Source organism: Parasteatoda tepidariorum, chromosome 10 (assembly GCF_982258835.1).
Source record: "Parasteatoda tepidariorum strain Cologne lab strain chromosome 10, Ptep-v5.0, whole genome shotgun sequence".
Lineage (NCBI taxonomy): Eukaryota > Metazoa > Arthropoda > Arachnida > Araneae > Theridiidae > Parasteatoda > Parasteatoda tepidariorum.
The window spans coordinates 26,572,792-26,594,214 of NC_141764.1; the positions used below are offsets into that span (position 1 = coordinate 26,572,792).

The window sequence follows — 21,423 nt, forward strand, 5'->3', positions numbered from 1 at the left end:
CACGCATAGTTTGAAAACGTAAAAATACTTTTAAATTTAAAAGAAAATTAGTTCTGAGTATGTGATATTAAATGATAATTTGAATGCCATTAAATATATCTTGATTTGAGTACTTTACAATACAGTATTATGTAGTATTATTACTCTATCTAGTATTATTATTACAAAACTTTAAAAAAATAAAAATTGCAAATTTATTATTTGTTAATTCTTTCTTATAGATGAAGTAAATTAGATACCAGTTATAAAATAATTCAAATAAATAATGTTGTCAGTTATAAAAATAAATGTACCTAGTTAAACAAGTCAAAAATAAATAATTACACAGAAAATAACTATTAATCAGAAACACATTCACAAAAAAGTTATAGATCAGTTCATTTAGATTTCTATTGAATAGTTTGTCATGATGATTTGAAAGACCAATCAATTTGTTGCCATACCATTACAGAGCTTTATTGTTGATGCAAACGATAAAATGGCACAAAGAGAACAAAGTAACAATTGCTGTTTCAAGTTTCTTTTAATATGTCTCTTAAGATCGTCGATTTTACAAAATGGTATTTTCTTACTAACAAAAACCGGAAAATGGAATCTATTAGGCAGGAAGTAATTTGTGAATTTTCGACAATGATCACCAGCTGAGGCATTCTGGGATACCATTCGCATAAATATCAGTCATAACCACTGGCAATAAAGAGAGAATTCAAGAAAGCGAAGAAGACCATTACAATCAGATCGCACAACCGAAACAAAACAGTATCGCAATTTCCACAAAAAAGAAAAAGAAAAAAAAAAATGAAATAAGGGAAGCAGAAAAATAAAAGAAATAATTCTTTATTTCTCCCCTTTCGAACAAAAGAACACAAAAATGAAGAAAAAAAAAGAACAAAGGAAAAAAAAATCGTGTTTAGAGAACCAAAGAACAGAAAAAGAACACAAAGCCAGGGTGTCTCCAGAGAAAGAGGGGTGGGGGTGGGTCACGTGTGTATATGTAAGTTGTTTCAGTAAATGTTTGCAGGGCGTTAAAATTTAAATGAAGTTAATATGGTGTGTGTAGGTGAGAAGGCGAAACGCTTGATGGGACAGTTTTGCATTGGAATGTCGTCTGCTTCATTCAAATGAGAGAGAATAAAGAGGATGGAATGGGGAATGCTGCATTTGCAAGAATCGAAAATCTTCCGAGAATTCTAAAGGGGTAAAAAGCAATGTTTTTCTTTTCTTTGTAGGTTTCAATTATTGATTGCATTGTTTCGAGTGTAAAGTTCACCCTCCCCCCCCCCCAACAAAGGTTGTTTTTTTTTCTATCATTTTGATAGTGTTTAGAGGAATTTTAATAACACATTAAAAACTGAATCTTTATTTAAAATTGCGAAATAATAATGAGATTTAACTTTTTCGGAATTTTCCCCTACGTATGTTCGGAAGTTCATAAATTGAAACAAGTTTATTTATAACTCATATTTTTTATTTATTTTATTGGAAGTCGTAGGAATTTTTAGGCACTAACAATTATTTTTTGACGATCGACTTTGTGCCCATGTCGTATTTGAAGGGCCTAATGAAAGGAATTAAATAACATTTAAGAACATTTAAAAAAAAAAACAACTTTCAAATGCAAACGCGTAGTGTCCGGAATTTTCATGCGATGAAGAAGATATAGTAGCTAACGTAAGCCTTACTTATAAACTTTGTAATAATAAATAATCATCGCCTTCTTGAATGCTAACGTAAAAATTTAATATTCCTATAGAATACCGCTTAGCAAAACCACTTTTTCAATTAAAATCCGGCTAAATTCAAGACAGAATTAATTAATATTCTAAATTTATAGTTACAATAGGATATTTGTGTCTTTTCATTGTAACACTTATACTATGATTTTCAGTAATGTTCATGCAATTCCAATAAGTTCTTTAAGTTAATTTCAATGAGAATTATTAGTTCCTTTTTTCCGGATGTGTATTCATTCATTTTCAACAAAGATTGTAAAAATATACAGTGGAGATTCCATTAGAAAACCTTACATGTATGAACTAAATAAGGCATACCCATACAAAAAATCTCGTTAAATTCACCCATGATCAATTTACAGATGGTCTTTGGTATGTCTTTTCGGAGATCAATTTGTCGAAACTAATAAATAAAGATCTTTCCGCTCCAGCAGTTGGACTAATGTATTTGGCGTTAAACGGAACAGACCACGAAGACCTGGCAACAAAAGCTAACAGAAGAAAAAAAAAAAAACTTTCTGATAAATGAAACAATATCAATTAATCTATTTCATTATCTCTCCATCTGCGCCAACTATTATCGCCGAATAATGCCAAAACACGTGCTTTAAGTTTCAGTTAGAATAGGCATAAAGAAAAACAATTTATAATCCGTGTAGCTTCTATGGAAGTTACAGAGGCGGTTATTTTCATATATAAAGACTTCCAGCAATCTACGGATTATAATTTGCACAATTTCCAATTATGCTGGCAAGATAATAGGTTCGATCCATGCGCTAATGCTCCTGGTGTGGACTACAAAGACGCCGCAACGTGTTAAAGGAAAACACTTTTGTTCTTATGAAATGCCGCTCTGTTGTCATATTTCAGGATCAGCAAAGCGCGTTTTCGTCTCATTTTAGAAGCTGATTTATTTGGCGTGTCGAAGGATCAGTCGACAATTTTATGAGAAGGATTAAATATTAACTTTCTAAGTTAGTTTCAAGCGGAAATGTGAAATGAAATGTATGTTTATTTAACTTAATTCAAACAATTTCAATATTTCATTCATTAAATTATTATAGTATATTTTTTTGGATAGTCTTATTATAGGGATTAAATCTTAACTTTCTAAGTTAGTTTGAAATGTATATCTATCTAGCTTAATTCAAACAATTTCAATATTTCATTCATTAAATTATTATATATTTTTTGGGATAGTATTATTATAGGGATTAAATCTTAACTTTCTAAGTTAGTTTCAGGCGGAAATGTGAAACGAAATGTATATTTATCTAACTTAACTCAAACAATTTCAATATTTCATTTATTAAACTATTATACATATTTTTTGGGATAGTATTATTACAGGGATTAAATCTTAACTTTCTAAGTTAGTTTCAAGCGGAAATGTGAAATGAAATGTATGTTTATTTAACTTAATTCAAGCAATTTCAATATCTCATTCATTAAATTATTAAATATTTTTTTGGATAGTCTTATTACAGGGAATAAATCTTAACTTTCTAAGTTAGTTTCAAGCGGAAATGTGAAATGAAATGTATGTTTATTTAACTTAATTCAAACAATTTCAATATCTCATTCATTAAATTATTAAATATTTTTTTGGATAGTCTTATTATAGGAATTAAATTTTAACTTTCTAAGTTAGTTTCATGCGGAAATGTGAAATGAAATGTATGTTTATCTAACTTAATTCAAACAATTTCAATATTTTATTCATTAAATTATGATATATTTTTTTTTTGTTGATAGTCTTATTATAGGGATTAAATCGTTAGTTTCATGCAGAAATGTGAAATGAAATGTATGCTTATCTAACTTAATTCAAACAATTTCAATATTTCATTCATTAAATTATATGTTTTTTTTGGATAGTCTTATTACAGGGAATAAATCTTAACTTTCTAAGTTAGTTTCATGCGGAAATGTGAAATGAAATGTATGTTTATCTAACTTAATTCAAACAATTTCAATATTTTATTCATTAAATTATGATATATTTTTTTGTTGTTGATAGTCTTATTATAGGGATTAAATCGTTAGTTTCATGCAGAAATGTGAAATGAAATGTATGTTTATCTAACTTAATTCAAACAATTTCAATATTTCATTCATTAAATTATTATATATTTTTTTGGATAGTCTTATTACAGGGAATAAATCTTAACTTTCTAAGTTAGTTTCAAGCGGAAATGTGAAATGAAATGTATGTTTATTCAACTTAATTCAAACAATTTCAATATCTCATTCATTAAATTATTAAATATTTTTTTGGATAGTCTTATTATAGGGATTAAATTTTAACTTTCTAAGTTAGTTTCATGCGGAAATGTGAAATGAAATGTATGTTTATCTAACTTAATTCAAACAATTTCAATATTTTATTCATTAAATTATGATATATTTTTTGTTGTTGATAGTCTTATTATAGGGATTAAATCGTTAGTTTCATGCAGAAATGTGAAATGAAATGTATGTTTATCTAACTTAATTCAAACAATTTCAATATTCATTCAGTAAATTATGGTATATTTTTTTTGGATAGTACCATAGACGAGTAGCTCAAAATAAGAATATCTCACTTTGTTTTTGAATTTAAATTTGGAAACACAATAAAAAAGTTATTAAGTTTTGCAACTAACATAAAATTTAAACGTTATGAATCAATACTTTAATGAAACCTTTTTAGATTCCCGCTTAGGTATTACATAAGCATGTTGAAATTTAAAAATCAGAATTTACCAGATTATTTGAACTCTTTTTAATGTCAGAAGTAATGGCGGTATTTCTATAGCAACATGCACTAAAAAGGGATTATTTTTCAACATTAAATCAGTTGCTGCACAATCTTAAACGAAATTGTAGTCATCTGATCTGCAGTTTTTTTTTCCAACAACGCATAAAAACCATTTTTTCTGTGCAATCAGGATTGAACAAGAATTTTGCAATGACCTCATACAACACCATTCTTTAAGTAATGTAAAAATTTCAGCTTAATTGTAATAGAAAATCTTTTAAGATTTGTACAGTACGAAAAAAAAAAAGTTTTCTCAAAATTGAGCAAAATAGTGTCAAAATAGCTCCGAAACAAGCATAGTCGAAATTAAAAACCACCATTACTAAGTATAGTGAGATGCTTAAAACAGCATATACCTAGTTTCAAGTAAAACGCCTAGTTTAAAAAATGAGTATTCGCGTTATAATGAGTACACGGGGTTTTCAAATTCGACTATACTTGCTTCGGAGAGTCCTATTGGTGTCAGGCTAATCATGAGAGGTTTTGGTGGTCTTCCTTTCCGTGTAACGCAAATGCGGTTAGTTGCTCAACGAAGGCAAATTTTACCCAATACTTGATCTAGGAGAGTTCTGGATTGGAGGCTATGGAGTGAACATTAGCAGTCGTAAACCCAAAAAATTGAGTCGGCTGTTCACCGACTGTTATAATATTGACTGTTATAACTGTTATAATAATGTTATATATACCTCTATCGGAGCTATTTTAACTCATTTTTGCTCAATTTTGAGAAACCCTTTTCCCAGTGCATGAAAATTTAATATTTTGACCAGTACTGATAATCAGCACTCTCCTTTAAAAGCATTTGTAATCATTTTTATTTCACTATGACTGTAATAACATAGAAACGTTTAACTATTTATCTCTCTTTCGTCTGATCACGCCTTTGCCTCAAGTTCCTTTCGAATCAATTCGAAAAACCAATTAAAAGTCTAGACAATTACTTAAGTTAAAAGCAGCAGAAAGGCTAGGAAAGGCGGATTAAAAACCAAAACTATAAAAACAATTTTGATTGCCATTCAAATTTCAATTGATAAGAACCGGATAAAAGTTCTTAGACGACGTGGGGGATGGAAAAAAAAGGGGGATGGCCGCATCCGAAATCGAACACAAAGTGAAAGCGAACGTGCCTAGAATAGCAAGAAGGATTTTCACAGCCCGACAAACAAGTCCCAGGCAACTTAAGGGCAATCGTTTCAAGGTGTTTTCAATTCTCTGTACTCACCCCTTAGATCGGATTAGGAGTTTTCGAAAAAAAATTCTCCAGGGCTTTCTTAGAACGTAATAATCTGTATACGCCTGACCCAAATCCTGAAAATAAAGGTCTGAAAACGCTCTGTTCGTATAATCTGGCGTTTAAGGATCCCTACACAAAGGGAGCTTTTTGTCAAAAACTGCAAAGCTAAAACTTGACTGCAAAGTTTTTTTTATTTTTTTTACTCCCTTATACTTTCTTTAAAATCGCATTTAAGTCGTATACACATCTTGACAATAATAACAGAAGAAAAGGGAAAATAGGGTTAAAAAAAAAAAGGTAAGGATAGAAATGAAAAAAGTAAAGAAACTAACATAATTCACCTTTGAATTAATATTCTCGTCTGACTAAAACAACATCGAAGTTTCATTATTTGGGATTCTACTAAGTAAAATTAATAAACAAAAATTGCCATAAAATTTAAACAAAAATAAAAATTATTAACTCTTAAAAATAAATATTAGAAAGAACTTCATGCTGACAAATAACTAGGGAGTCTCCATAAACACATGAAGAATTTTTTGTTAATTTCGCAATTTCAAAATATTTTGGTAAAAAAGAAAAAAAATGTAGATTTTCCAAAAATTTGTACAAAAATAGTTCTTTCTAGAAGAAAGATGAATTGACGACTTTCAATAATAGGAAGAATTTTTAGAAATTTTGTAAATTATTCAAATACTTGGTAAAAATGGGACGAAATTTGCCATTTTAGTAGACGGTAAGAAATTACAGTCTCCTTACACTGGGTAAAGAAGCATGGTCAAAACTTTCAGAATATGGTAAAATTTATCACGTTTCTGGGCTCTATGAGAACACCAAATAGCTGAATAATTTTCATCAAAGCGGTTTGGTAATGATTTTGGAAAGGTTTTTGCTCTGTGTAAAATTAAACAGAATTAGCTCCTATGAAATTCTTTGCTTTGGCTTTATGAAAAATTTAAATACCAAAAATAAAAATATTAAATAATAATTATCTTATAGAGAAAAAGTCCATTTTCGATAATATTTTGTTGTCAATAACTAATTTAAAATAAATATATTATTTTTTAAAAATTCACTTTTTTTTGTTAACTGACAGAGTACAAAAAGTAATATATCTGAAATGTGAGGGAAATAGGAAAGCAGTGTCGTTTTTTTCTTCGTCTTTTCTTCTTTTTTCGTTCAGCTTATTTAGATACATTTTGAAAAACTTTTTATTGAATCTAAGCTGCAATCATCCTCGTTATCAATAATTTCTTGCCACCTGCATGCAAATATTCAATGCCGGATTGGAAAAAAAAATGAATGGGCAAAATGTCTGAAGATGGCATTTTAGACATCATACAAATGCTGTAAAGATCGGAATAAATGTAAATCCAGTGGCATAATATTAAGACAGCATGATGGGCGAGCCCCAGAATTGATCTTTTTGATCGACACGAGTTAAAAAAATCAAAGAAATCGAATTTGAAGTTAATAAACCAGCTGTGGTATTTACAAACGTCTAACACACTTGGAAAAACATCGCAAATGTTTTTGGTTGTAACCAGGGCTAAATCACGTTACTGCTCCTGTGAAACTGACAAATGCGCAGAAACGACATTACTTTACGAATCCCTGATATACGGAATGAAATATAAAGTCTATAAGAGAAAAAGAACTTACCAATTATTTACTTGAAGTATTGTCAGTCCAGTGTCTTGAGCCAACTGTTTCTTTTGATCTTCGGATGGATAGGGATGCTAAAAATAATAATAAAAACAAAGGATTAATTAAGTTTTATAAGATTAAAACAAACAAGATGGATCAAATTATTTAAACTGGAAAATGTATGAAAATGTTTTTCGCACTAAGTTAAAACAAAAATTTATAATGAAGATAAATTCGAAATTAAGTTTGCATCTGACATGATATTAGATTGTTATCTGTTAATTTTAGGTTGTTATTTTTCTTACGGTAATACGAATTCCAGTCACATTTTGAATTTTTTTTACGGAGATTTTCTGCATTAAAATGAAAAACTGAAATACTTAATATTTCAGTGAAGCTACTTTTTTGTAAAAATATCTAAGATTCTAAAACAAACTACATGATATTAGTTTACCTATTTACCAGAATTTTTTAGATTTTAAGCTTTCAGACTCGAATATTATTTAAGAAACTTTCCAGAATTTTTCGGAAATTCGTGAATGAAAGATTCTTTGAAATATTAGACACCTCCCTGACAATTTTCCATAAGAAATATCTTGCTCTTTTTCTTTAACAAAAACTGATTTAAATTAAAAATTAATGCAAAGAAAATTTTAAAATTTGTTCTTCATGAAATAAACTCAAGCAATTTGCTCTAAATGTTTGCATGCATATTTTATTTAGCGAAATTAAAAAATTCATGTTTAATGACATGTTTCTAAAATAAAATGGAAGAAAAAAAAGTAACAGATGTTAGTAAAAAAAGTTTGAGATATTTAGAAGGAATTCATTTTTTAGCACATTTCTTAAGCTTTCATTCGTATAAAATAAGTTTGAGATGAGTTTTTATGTATTTTTGGTTGCAAAAGCACTGAACATACATCTGGGACACATTGTGCTTTGCGTCTCAAATGTGTATGTAGTTGCACAGCAAAAATCAAGTTACAAAATTTCATATTTCATCATTTTATCAGTGTAAAAAATAACAGAACTCGAAGTGCATGTGATTTTTAAAAGTTTAATTAAAATATTTTCTGCACATGTCCATATTTAATTAGTTTTAAAATATGTAACGATGACATATGACAAAAGAAAAAGGCTTTGATCTTTCTTCGATTTATGAAAAAGAACGTAATAATCTTGCCATTGTTTTAAAAACTAGAAATAAAAAATAAAATACAATTATATATTTCATAGATTTGAAAAAGAAAAAGAAATGCCAAAGAAAGTAATTAGCTTTAGCAAACTCTCAAGTGCAAACATCCAATCCTTTTAAAGATTAACATTAATAAGAAAAAGTTAACACAGTGAATGCAGTCAGCATTTTTTGAGTAATTGTTAGAAAAAAAAACTTTCATTAACTGCACTGTCAGAATTAAAAAGACAAAAACTAATGAAATGTTTTTTTTTTCCAATCAACCTTTCTTTTGCAAAATTTATGATTCAAAAACACATTTTTTTTTCTTCAAGAAATTAAAAAAAAAGAAAAGTTAACGTGCTTGTCACAAAAAGGTTTTAAGAAAATGAAAAGAGGAAAAAGTCTTGGGAAATACATATTTCTAGAAAACTCTGTAGCTTAAATTTAACGCGATTAATTTCAAACGAGAGGGAGAAAAAGGGATTTTTTTTCGGGGAAAAAATTTTGCATAATGTATTTATTTTAACGGATAATATTTCATGGTGTCAGTTATACCAATAATTATTGGAGACATGTAATTTATAATGGTAGGAAGAATAAAAAGCAGATATTTTTTTTACGCAGAAAAAAGTGAATTTGGGGTAGGGAGAATTTTAGTAGGAAAAAAATAAGAAACCTTTTAATGTGTTCGTATGAAATGAAAAAAAGTTAATGACTTTTGTAAGTTTTTTTCCCTTTTTGCACACAAGGAAAATGGAGATCATGCAGTTAGATTAAATACACACCAGTAGAAAAGTTTTTTTTTTTCTTTTAACAATTATATGAAAAGTAAAAGGAATAAAAAATTATTTTATGAAAATATTCAAAAAGTTTTTTTTTCTTCTTTGAAATAGAGATTTTTTTAATTTACTAAAAAAAAAAAGAAGAAAGTTAAAAAAGAAAAAGAAAAATGATGTGAATAAAAATACTTTAATCAAAAAAAAAAAAAAAATAAATAAATAAATAAGAATAAATAATAAACCAAATAAGAATAAATAAATAAAATAAAATAAATAATAAAAATTAAAAAATTAAATTGAAGTATATATTTTTAAATTTATAATGTCCTAAATGATTGAAAAGAAACAAAATTTTACTCAAATAAAATTTTGAAACTGAATCTAATACAATTATTTTAATTACTTAACAGAAACTTTTAAATTAAAATTGTTTAGAATTAATAAATTATAATTATTACCTACTATCAACAAATTTATTAATTTTTGAACAATGACTCAAACTAATTAACTGCAAAAATCTTAGAACAAATAAAAGAACGAAAGTAAAGATGAATTAGGTTTAATATTTAAAAACTTCACTCACAACACTAAAGATTTGGTTAAAAAATTAAACAAGTAAAATTTAAAAAAAAGAAAAAGGAAAACACTGTGAAGACAAGTATTTTTAGCTACAAAAAAATTCATAAAAAATTAAAACATTGCGTTGCAGTAAAAAATTTTAAATTCATAAAATCTTAAACGATTAAAAAGAAACAAAGTTTTGCTCAAATCAAATTTTAAAATTTAGAGCAATACAATTTTTTAATAACTTAAGAGAAACTTTTAAATTAATATTATGTAGAATTGATAAATTCTAGTTACTGCCTTCCATTAGCAAATTAATTAATTTTTGTATTAGCAAACTAATTAATTAAGTAGTAACTATAGTTAATAACTTCAAAGTAATTAACTATAAAAATCTTAGCACAAATAAAGGAAAGAGGAATTGGCGTTTAAAACCTTTACTCACTGCGCACATGATTAGGTCATAAAATGAAACAAATAAAAAAAAATGCGAAAAAGTTTATAAATGTATGACGTCATTAGTTAAAAGCCCTCAGACAGAAATATTGAATCAAATCAACATAATACGTATAAAGTTACAATAACATGAATAATTCAACATTTTATGCACGTTCACATTATATTAAACAAGTTTAGATATTCCATTTTATTTTTTTAAATTATACTCCTGTGATTGGTTTTGAATATATCAATTCAGGTTGCAACAATTTTTTTATCAGGGTAGTTAACAACTAAAATGTTTGATTTATTATTTTGAATATTTAGTATCTAAACAAACAAAAAAAAGAAATTATCCATTTTAATTCTTTTTAATGATAAGTTTAAGACACAATGATAAGAATAATGTTCAACTTTCAGGGGTGTATTACAAAAAGAAAGGCATTAGCTAAATAGATTTTTCAATCGCTTATTTTTATTGTAAAATAAATAAGCATTAAAATAATTGCAATAAAATCTATCGATAAAGCTGAAAGTTGATAACTGTCCTACTTAACTCCTTTTTAACTTATCTTTTAAAACTATATTTTTTTTCTCCAAAATTAATAATTAGATATCTGTTATCAATTTGAATTTTAAATGTAAGCAATTCAGATATCTAAGCATTTTATTTATAGACTTCCCTAGAAAATTGATAAAAGTTCGATTGCATTTACATTTTGACCCACAAAAATACCCATAGAGTATACGTTAGAATGTGAATTATAATTCGAAATTCTAAAGGCTCAAATGCATTTTATTTTATGCAAATTCATGTTAATGATACAGTGAAATATAATTCAAAACGTGTGCAATTTAAATTTAAAATGCTTTAAGTACATTTATATTTTACATGAATTCGTACAGACTCGACTGTGGAATTTAAAATACTTTATATTTAAATGTACTATTTTTAAATGTTATTCTATTTAAGAAGGTAGGTTACATATTTCTCTGTGAAATATTTATTTAAACTGCTATAGGTTAAAATGCATAGGCATTTTTATTTTACATGAATTCATATCGATTTCACTCTAAAATATAATTTTAAAATGTTAAAAGTTCAAGTACCCTTTATTTAACAATAGCTCTCCATAGTGAAACAGAAATTTAAAATGCTAAAAGCTCAAAAGAGTATGAATTTTATTTTTCATTACTTCTTACAAACTTCACCGGGAAACGTAAACTCAAATTTAAACAACAGAGGAATCGTCGCAGCAATAAATCCTGAATAAACCTTAACTGAACCTCATAACTCTGTATCAGAGTAAGATTTAAGATACAGATTATTTATATTGCAAACAGATAATTCTTTGCTGTAGATCGCCCAAAGAATTAAGTCCATTAATGATGAAATATTACAAAACCCACCATCAACTAATGCAATGAGTTGAATATATTCAACAAGATACTTCAGTTAGATAAATTTATGGTTCATAAACTCTTAGAAGAAACTGGTTGAATAACCTTTCTACAAGCAAGGAAAAAAAAAGAAGTTTAATCAGTGTTTATAGTTTGGTGAAAGTTTCTGCTTCTGAATCCCGCTCATGAGAGATGATGATTCAAAGTCCATAGAAAAGAGAAAGAGTCTACAAAGACCATCTGGATCAGTGGGCGTCAGCGGTGATTTATTGCAACTAATAGCTCCCCACTCGAAAGGTGTATCCCCCCACCCCTGCTGACACCCTCTGGAATCTGACTGACATTAATTACTTTTCCTCCAGATGAGGATGCTGAAGAGCATCCTGATTTCCGATGACTTTGATGAAAGCAATTTCAAGACTCATATGATTTTCTTACTGTTACTGGAAACTTTCGGTGCTTTAATGTACTTAACGTTGGGTACTTGTGAAATAGGCTTTTTGGTGAAGAAACCAAATTATAGGGCCAATAAATCAAGATATCTGAACATGCCAGATTTAAGATTTGCATGTTGTTCATTTGTGGAAATTGAGTTTTATTGTAAAGTGCATTGTAGTTATGAGACTGATACATTTCGTTTTTAATTCACAATGTGTCTTCTCCACCTTGGCTATATAGATTGACACATTTAATGTGACATAGACAAGGCATAAATCGACATGGACATGTTAAAGATAGACCAAGAACAACACCAACACAGAATGAATATGGAAGAACAAAATGGATGCGAAATGCTATGGGAAACCATCATTGTCGTCCATGAAAATATCCAACGTAGGCTGTTAAATAAATTAATATGAATTAATATTTTGAACTAGTCCAAGTCTCTAGGATTGTCTAGCCTTTGAAGGCATTTTATTATATTAAAATACTTATTATGTACATGCTTTCTCTTCCGCAGATTCTTGTTTATGTGACGTATTTCATTTACATATTTTTTCATTAAGCTTCACTTAATAAAACAAAACATCAAAATAACTTTGTACCTTTCCGAAACGAAGAAAACGGTATTAATTTTTGTTTCTAAATGGGAATGATACAATAATATAGAATCTGCCTCTTTCTTTGATCTTCTCTCAAGAAAAACTATCTTCTGTTTTTAAAAAAAATCAAAACCAAAAATTAAAGTGTCCCACCTTTTTCTGCACTTCACCTAAAAGGCAAATTCAAAAGTATACCAGCAAATTTCACTCGTTCGCAATAAAATAAAACCAGAAAGCAAATTAAGGGTATTTTGTACATTCACTTCCCTTACAATCTCTTTCTCTACCGAAGGCTTAGCCAACATTTTAGCGGCTTCTCACAACCCAAAGATCTAGCTTTATTCACGCAGTGGAAGAACATATAAAAAACATCCCTCGCCAAAAGAGCTTAAGAAGCCAACTAAAGCATAATTTTCCCTTAGATACTACTTTCTTGCAGGATCGACACGAATATCATAAATCCATTTAAGTTGTACGACTGGATTCAGGAACACACAGAATTGGGAATTGATCATTTCTCAGCTCCGACTTTCCATTTCACAACATCTCCCCCCCCCCATCCCTATACCACCTATAAAAAGCACTCTCTTTCTTGCATTGTAAGAAGATAATGCGATGCTTTTTCGAATTTTCTTCTGTGTGTATTTTTTTTCTTCTTCGTGTTATTATTGTTCTTAAAGCGTTGCCCCCCGTATGAATATATCTATATGTTCAAAATGGAATATGCATGTAAGGGAAGGTTCGTGGTGCTTTTTATTTTCAATCTAGCCTCAAAGCCAGAGTGCATTATTATTTCTTATTTGTGTGGCTGTGTTGTAAGATCGATTTAATTCACACTGCATATCGCAAAGAAAAAAAGGGAAGAAATATTTCTTTTTTTTTCTTCCTTTTTCATGCGACATTTCGAGTTTGCATACATTATTTCGGGAGAGATGGTTTCTAGGGGAAAGATTGAGTTTTTATTGAGCAATCTTTTTTCGGTAGTAAGGAGGTTGATGTATTTTCTCTTTTTATTCATAGTTGAAAATATTCTTTATTTTTTAGTGGTATGAGTTCTTCTCTTTTAGAGTAAAATATGCAAAGCAAAAAAAGGTTTCAAAGACCATGACGTGTTATCTGCATATTGAACTGATCTTCTTACCCATGAGTGATATTTACATGGTAGTAAAAGATTACTTTTATCATACATTTTGAAATTTATTTTCTATGAATAAAATTAGAATTCTAAAAAGTAATAAGGAAAATAAATAATTAATAATATTTTATTTTGCAATACAATGCTCAGTTGCAAAAGAAATTTGCTTATTAATTAAGAGTTAATTTAAAAGTATATCCAAAATAAGATTACCTACCTAGAGTTCTTGTTTCCTTTTAAACTCCTGTTTCCTTTTAATTAAAATATAATTTTTCAACTTATTTTAATTATGGACAACTATTTAATTCATATTGCTCATCCAAAGAAAAGGGGAGGAAATATTTTTTACTGAGCAATCTTTTGCGATATTAAAGAGATTTGTTTCTTTCAATTTATTTATAGTTATGAATAGTCTTCATTATTATTATTTTCTTTTTGATTTACTTATTTAGTTATGTGTGAAAAATTCGACTTTCTTAAAGCAAAATATATACGAAAAAAGATTTTTTAATATTGCATGTCGTGTCACTTTCTTCATAATTGAGCTGATCTTTTTATTGGTGAGAGATATTATTGTAGCTAAAAAATATCAATTTTAGAATCATTATTATGTGTTCTGCGTGAATAAAATTAGAATTCTTAAAAACAATAATAAAAAAAAAACGTATTTATTATATTTCGATTTGAGATGTTTTTTTATTTGTAAATGATATCCCTATTGGTTAAGAGTTGATTCGAAAATAGCTTCAGTTTAAAATATAAAATAGGAAAATTTATAACAAGTCATGATACAAATCTAGGAATTTAAAATTATAGTAAGTTGTATAAAAAGAAATTTCAATATTCTTTTTAATTATAATATTATTTTGCTGGTTAATTACATATAATGATGAGCTTCTACGTTATTATTATATGTATTAAATATTGGAAATTATCCCTTTTTTAGCAAATAGTATCTGATTTATCGTAAGTACCCATTTTATTGTGAAGAGTACTTGCTTATAGTGAAAAACATTAATTTTATAGAGAAAATTATAAATTTAATAAAAGAAATAAACCACTTTAAAGCAAAAGTATCCATTTTATAGGGAATTGTATTTCTTTTACAGTGAAAATTAACTGCTTTACAGTAGAAAGTATGAGTTTTATGAGGTAAAATATCTGTCTAATACATATTAAATTTATGCATTTTTTAGCAGAAATTTTTTATTCTTTTTTCAGTAAAAATTATCTTTATTTTTGAAAAAAATAAACGATTTATGTTGCGAAGCATCCATCTTAAAGTGAAAATTTAAAATTATTCTGTTTCTAGCAAAAAGCGTTCAATTTATAGATAATCCGTTTCATAGTGAAAATTATCGCTATTATAGCGAAAATTAACTTTCATATACTAGTTAAAAATATTTACGTTTTATAATCGAAAGCATACTTAAAACACGTGATATTTTCTATATACTATATTTTCTTGCACGCATGTTTTTCTTAATGCTAAACCATTTATTTTCAGTGCACAATTATATGTATTTTTCTATGAGGAGTGTATTTTTCATTAGAGTAATTTTTAATATTAGTGGGCTAAAATGAAAATAATAAATTCTTTTTTCCAAATCACTATTAGTAACGCACGTTAAGAGAACTAGTATCATAAACGTTTAACTATTTTCTAAGTGTTTTTCTAATGTCATTTATTACACTATCCCTTCCAATATTTATAAACAATAAAGAAAAACAGTAAAGGGATTAAAATATTATTGTATACATTTAAACAGTCTGCTACTGTTTTACAGAAAAAACAATCAATCAGGCACATTCTTTTTGACAAAGGGCCATCAAAAAGCATGTCTGGAGAGTTTTAGATGCTCGTAAACTTTGGAGTGTAAGGCGGGGAAACATCTGGCTAACTACGAATAAAGTCGATATAAAATCCAAAGTACGTGGTATTTTTATTTCTTCTCCGCTTAATTTTATTTCCAGTTCGTGCTTTAACGACGACGAGCCTTACCAGGTCAGGGAGTCAGACAGCATCATTTTTATGAGGATTAAAGAACTATGGAGGACTGTGGGAAAAAATTACCACCCCAAAAAAAGATTTCGAATACTACTGATTTTGTTTTGTTTCGAAAATGTATATATTAAAGAGTAAGGTCGAAAATAGTGAATGTCAACATTCAGAAAATCGCTTTCGAAAATGTCCGAGACGTTTAACGTTGTGAGTGAAGAAACAATGATACTTAATTAGTTTGGACATTCACCGAAACGATAATGAGTATTTCGAGATTTTTCTGAGATTGTTGACATTTGTTACATTTCGGACTTTCGTGATGTATATATATATATATATATATATATATATATATATATATATATATATATATATATATATATATATATATATATATATATATATATATTATCAAAATCAAATTGTTGTTGATGTAAAACCATTAAACAATTATCTGACTAAAGAAACATTTTTTATCGTATTTTCAAACCTAAATTTAATTATTATAAAAAATTTAATCCCATAAAGATACATTTTTAGATTATAAACCTGAATTTAATTAAATAAACATAAAAAGTTTAAATTTTAAACAGAGAGGGAAATCATTGTATAAAAATAAATTTGATTAAATTTCTTTAATTTTTTTCTTATTTAACAAAGTCCCATTATTCAGATTAATAGGAATAGAGGAAGGAAATAAATATTAAATTAAATTTAATTAAAAGGAATTCTATAAAGCATTTACATTTGATAAGTTTCCTCTCTGACTTTGATATAACATGCTTTCTGAAATAATAATGATAAAAAAAAAACTGTGTTAAATAGAAAAAGGATTTACTTAAACTTAACATCACGAGGAGTGAGAAATGATTTCAGAGGAACACTGAGTATCTCACACGATTTGCAAATAAAGCAGAGGGTGATTTCTATCCTAGGTTACAGTTAACAATTTTATCTATGTTAGCTTTCTTAATTAAGTGTCAATATTTAAACTTAGAGCCAGAGGGACAATAATGGTGACGTTAATCCTTAACAGGATTAGGGAGAACAAATTTCTTAAATTAATTCCAATGCATGACTGTTTGGGAAAATTCGACGATCGAAAAGCGGATTACCTGACAGATTTAGATCGCATTAATAACGAACGTGTTGTATTTTACACTGTAAGAAATTCCGGATCAAACTGTGCTTATAATATGTCAAATAATGTTAAAAGTTAAAATTTTAACTTTCACTATGAGAGAAATGTAGTTTATGCAATGAAATCGTTTGCCTTAAAATTTTAACTTTGACTATGAGAGAAATGTAATTTATGCAATGAAATCGTTTGCCTTAAAATTTTAACTTTGACTATGAGAGAAATGTAATTTATGCAATGAAATCGTTTGCCTTAAAATTTTAACTTTGACTATGAGAGAAATGTAATTTATGCAAAGAAATCGTTTGCCTTAAAATTTTAACTTTGACTATGAGAGAAATGTAATTTATGCAATGAAATCGTTTGCCAATAAGTTTTTTCTGCATTCTTATTATTAACTGTAAGAAATTGTTTTAAAAACTGTGGTTATAGAATGGGCAGTGCGCAAAATAAAAAACTGACCACCGTGAATAACTTTTGATCTATTGATAGGATTTTCACATTCTAGGACTCAATCTTAAAGGTTCGAGTGAGTGACTTCAAAAATACTAACTAATTATTGCAGACAATATTTTAGGTTACAAATTCAGACACAAAAACGTACTTTCTCTGAATAAACATACCTTTTTTTCGACAGATTCGGATTTCAGACCCCCAAAATAGCCGCAATCTGGGAAATATGGTTTTCATAGTTTGTTCAGGAGAGCGGTTCAAAGTTTGAACCCCTTAATGCTAATTTTATTTTCTGCGTATTTCACCATATCTCGAGAACTCCTTAAGCAAATTCAAACATTTTGCACACAAATATAAAAATTGCCAATTCAAAGATAATTCCATGCAAATGTTGCTTAAATCATGGAATTATTTATCATTTTTAAAGTCAACTTTTCAAAACCGTAAGGATTAAACCTTAGAACATGGAAATTATAAGATGGAAAATTATTTCAGGTGATCTATATAAAAATAATTAATATCGATAACTATAACCTAGTAGTAACTTTTATATTCTTTATATAGGTATAATCATAACATCATAATAGTAATATTTATAATACACCATAGAAAAACAGAGCAACATCTCTAAAACTAGCAAGAACAACATCAAAGGAAGAGAAGAGATCAAAACAAGTCATTACTCAGAGAAAGTCTGTTATTCCTAAAAGGCTAGTCCTGGGATTAATGAGAGAAGAGAACTTAACCCTTTTTACCCCTTTTCTTGCCGCTTCATTGCACTCTGCTGTTTAGGGAGGAGGGTATAGGCGTGTAGATATAATATAGTTTGCTTCTAAATCCGGATCCAATTAAGCGAATTCGTTTGTGTCCTGCCGCCTTGTTTTCATTCTTTTCGGATGTTTTTGAAAGAGTGCGTTATTGGGTTAATATCCGTTGAGATTTAATTGAAGGCTATTTGTATGAGAAAGGGCAGAGAAATTGACTCATGCCTGTTCGTCTTGTTATGTGATGATTTTAGAGAAGGATATATTCCCTAAAAGTTTTTTTTTATATAAACGTTAAAGTCTTTTATATTAAATTCAAAGCCTATTTTTTAGAACCATTTTTTAAGCTAATTTTGCTTCTGCTATTATGATCAAGTGTTATAAAATTCTAAATTGATGTATGTTAAAATGTAATGTATAATAATAAAATGTATGAAATTTGCATAATTATCTATAAAATGTATTAAAATTAGCCTTCCAATTTTGAAATATTCCTCGTTTCAATAGAACTAAATATTTTACTTGCAAACGATTCTATAAATGTCAGTTTTTAATAATCGTTTTCTAATTCATACTTAAAATTTTTTTTTTTTTGAATAAACCATTTTTGTGGCATCAAATCACTTTACAGTCAAAAAAAGTTGTGCAAAACTGATTTCCTTCAGAAAATATGATTATGGAATTTCATATTTTGAAACTTAAAAAGTAACAAATTTAAACGACTACTTAAAAATGTGATGAATAACTTTTAAAGAAAGAATAGTATTCAAAATCACAATTTATATTGAATTCGTTAAATGTAAATGAGCGATTATTTACAATTTTCGCAAACAATTTAAAAATAATAATAATGATAATAAAAATCGTTTTTAGATTTATTCCACCCGTATATGAATTAAAATCGCTGCTTTCAAACTTTAAATCAAATGGATGCTAAATTGTGTAGTTTTTCCCTATATATATTCTTCTTCAATCTGATACGGCTATCACCCCTACTATACAAAGGAAGACTCGTCCTGTAATTTATAGCTCCCTCGAGATAGGGACGCCGGAATAGAGATTGATAACCACCATCACAGTTCTCTTCTTTTTGTTTTTGTCCCTTGCTTAAATTTTTTTCTTCCTTTTTTTTTCCTCCATTGTTTTTTTTATTTTTTTTATTCCCCATTCCATCTTCAGTGATCTCTTTTGTCGCCATATTTGGCATTTTATCTTTTATTATTCTTAGCCAAGTAGAAAAATCCATTTACTTTTTATAATCCATATACTTATTACATGGTCTAGTTTATACAGACATTAGTAATATATACATATTTAGTTTGTTCATGTTAATATTACAGGAGTAATCACTTAACTCTAGGTAAAAAATTATTTTTAATTTTATTACTTTGCTTAAAACTTATGCTTTAAATGTTTATTTTTGGTTAAATAAATTAGATTTAAAACAATTTTTCATACAGCAACAAGTTAATAATCAAAACATACCTATAAAACACACAATACACTATAAAAAATTCCTGATCAAATTACTGTAAAAAGTACTTGCACTCTGGGGGCGACATCTGTTAAATCCCATTTTACCGTGAAATTCATTTTTATCGTAAAATTTTATACCATAACTTTTATACAGTAGTATTTACTATAAAATAACTGAATCACTGTAAATAAAAAAATATAACTGTAAAACAGAGCATCAGAATTTCTGTTCCATAAAATATTACGGTAAAAAGCATCGGCGCTCAGGGTGTCGATACTTTTTACCGTAATCTGATCCGGAATTTTTCACAATATAATCAATTAGCGTTGTGCACGATTACGACGAATTGAACTACGATGAACTATAATAATAATAACATTTATTTACATAACAGAGGTAAGTTCACACAATCTGGCGGAAGACCGCAGGCAATCCTTTCACATGACAATCACGACTACAACTACTGTATTACAACAAACTTAGGGGAGGCAGCCGGTAGCTGCTTACTTCGCTCCTTTTACATTGGAATGTGCGCCAAAGCGCCTTGTGCAAATTAATTCGGCACACACCCCACCGGTGAACAGAATGTTCACCTAATTAATACCATTTAAGCATTTACAATAATACTTATCATAATAAAGATATAACTAAAACAGTTATCATAATGAGACTATTCATAAACAATTACAAAAAATTATTACACATACAATAAACATACATTACGATGCAAATTGAATATATAAGAAAAATTCTACTAAATTACAAAGAGCAAAATATTTTTAAACGTGTATACATACTTAAGGCTTTCAAACTGGTTAAAAAAAGAAGTGAATTATTTAAGTTACTCTATCTGCAAAATAGAAACAAAATTAGTAAAATTTATCAATTAATTTCTAAAGGATAAAGAAGCTGTATAGGTTTTTTAAAACTGCCTTTAGAAGTTTTAACCAAGCAAGATCTGACATAATTGTCTCTACCTAAAAATATTTCCTGAATGATCCCCAATTCCCACAACAATTTTGATTTAACATTTCCTTCAATAAGAACAATATCATTAACCTTTAAATTTTTATGAATAGACGAAGTTTTAAATTGGTTATTAGTTTTTAATTGAAGTAAATATTGTTCTTTCCATCGTTTCCATAATTGTTTAATAAGGAGAGATTGGTAAGTTTTTCTTTTACTGTAGGAATCCCTTGCAGTAGTAGAATCTAATAGTTCTATGAAATGGAGGGGATATTTTGATTGTCCATATCCTAATTCGAGGAAATGAGCCGGAGTGAGAGGTTCAGGCTCTCCTGGACTATTTTCGACATACGTAAGAGGTCGATTATTAACAATTAGTTCGATCTCTGTGAGTACGGTCGAAAGTTCTTCGAATGTTAGTAGAGCCTTGCCTAGTATTTTTCTCAAGGGTTCCTTTATGGTTTTAACTAGTCGTTCATAGAATCCACCCCACCAAGGGGCACGTTCAACAATGAATTTCCAGTGGATACCCTTGTCTGCGATGAAGTGTCGAAATTCACTGTCCTTCAAAATATTGGTGAAATACGCTAACTCCTTCTGAGCAGCCTTAAACGTACGCGCATTATCCGAATATATAATCTTGCAGTTTCCTCTACGGGAGAGGAATCTCCG

At 28.2% G+C, this 21,423-nt stretch overlaps 1 protein-coding gene across 6 annotated transcripts in view; it reads right to left on the minus strand.

Annotated features, from left to right (window-relative positions):
• The window catches only part of LOC107439560 (homeobox protein Meis1), a 283,231-nt gene that overhangs the window by 84,973 nt on the left and 176,835 nt on the right, over positions 1-21,423 (minus strand). For all 6 annotated transcript variants that reach the window (XM_071184435.2, XM_043052522.3, XM_071184434.2 and 3 more), the window contains exon 8: positions 7,430-7,506. In XM_071184435.2, coding sequence (XP_071040536.1) covers positions 7,430-7,506 — 77 coding nt within the window. The remainder of the gene's footprint in view (positions 1-7,429; positions 7,507-21,423) is intronic.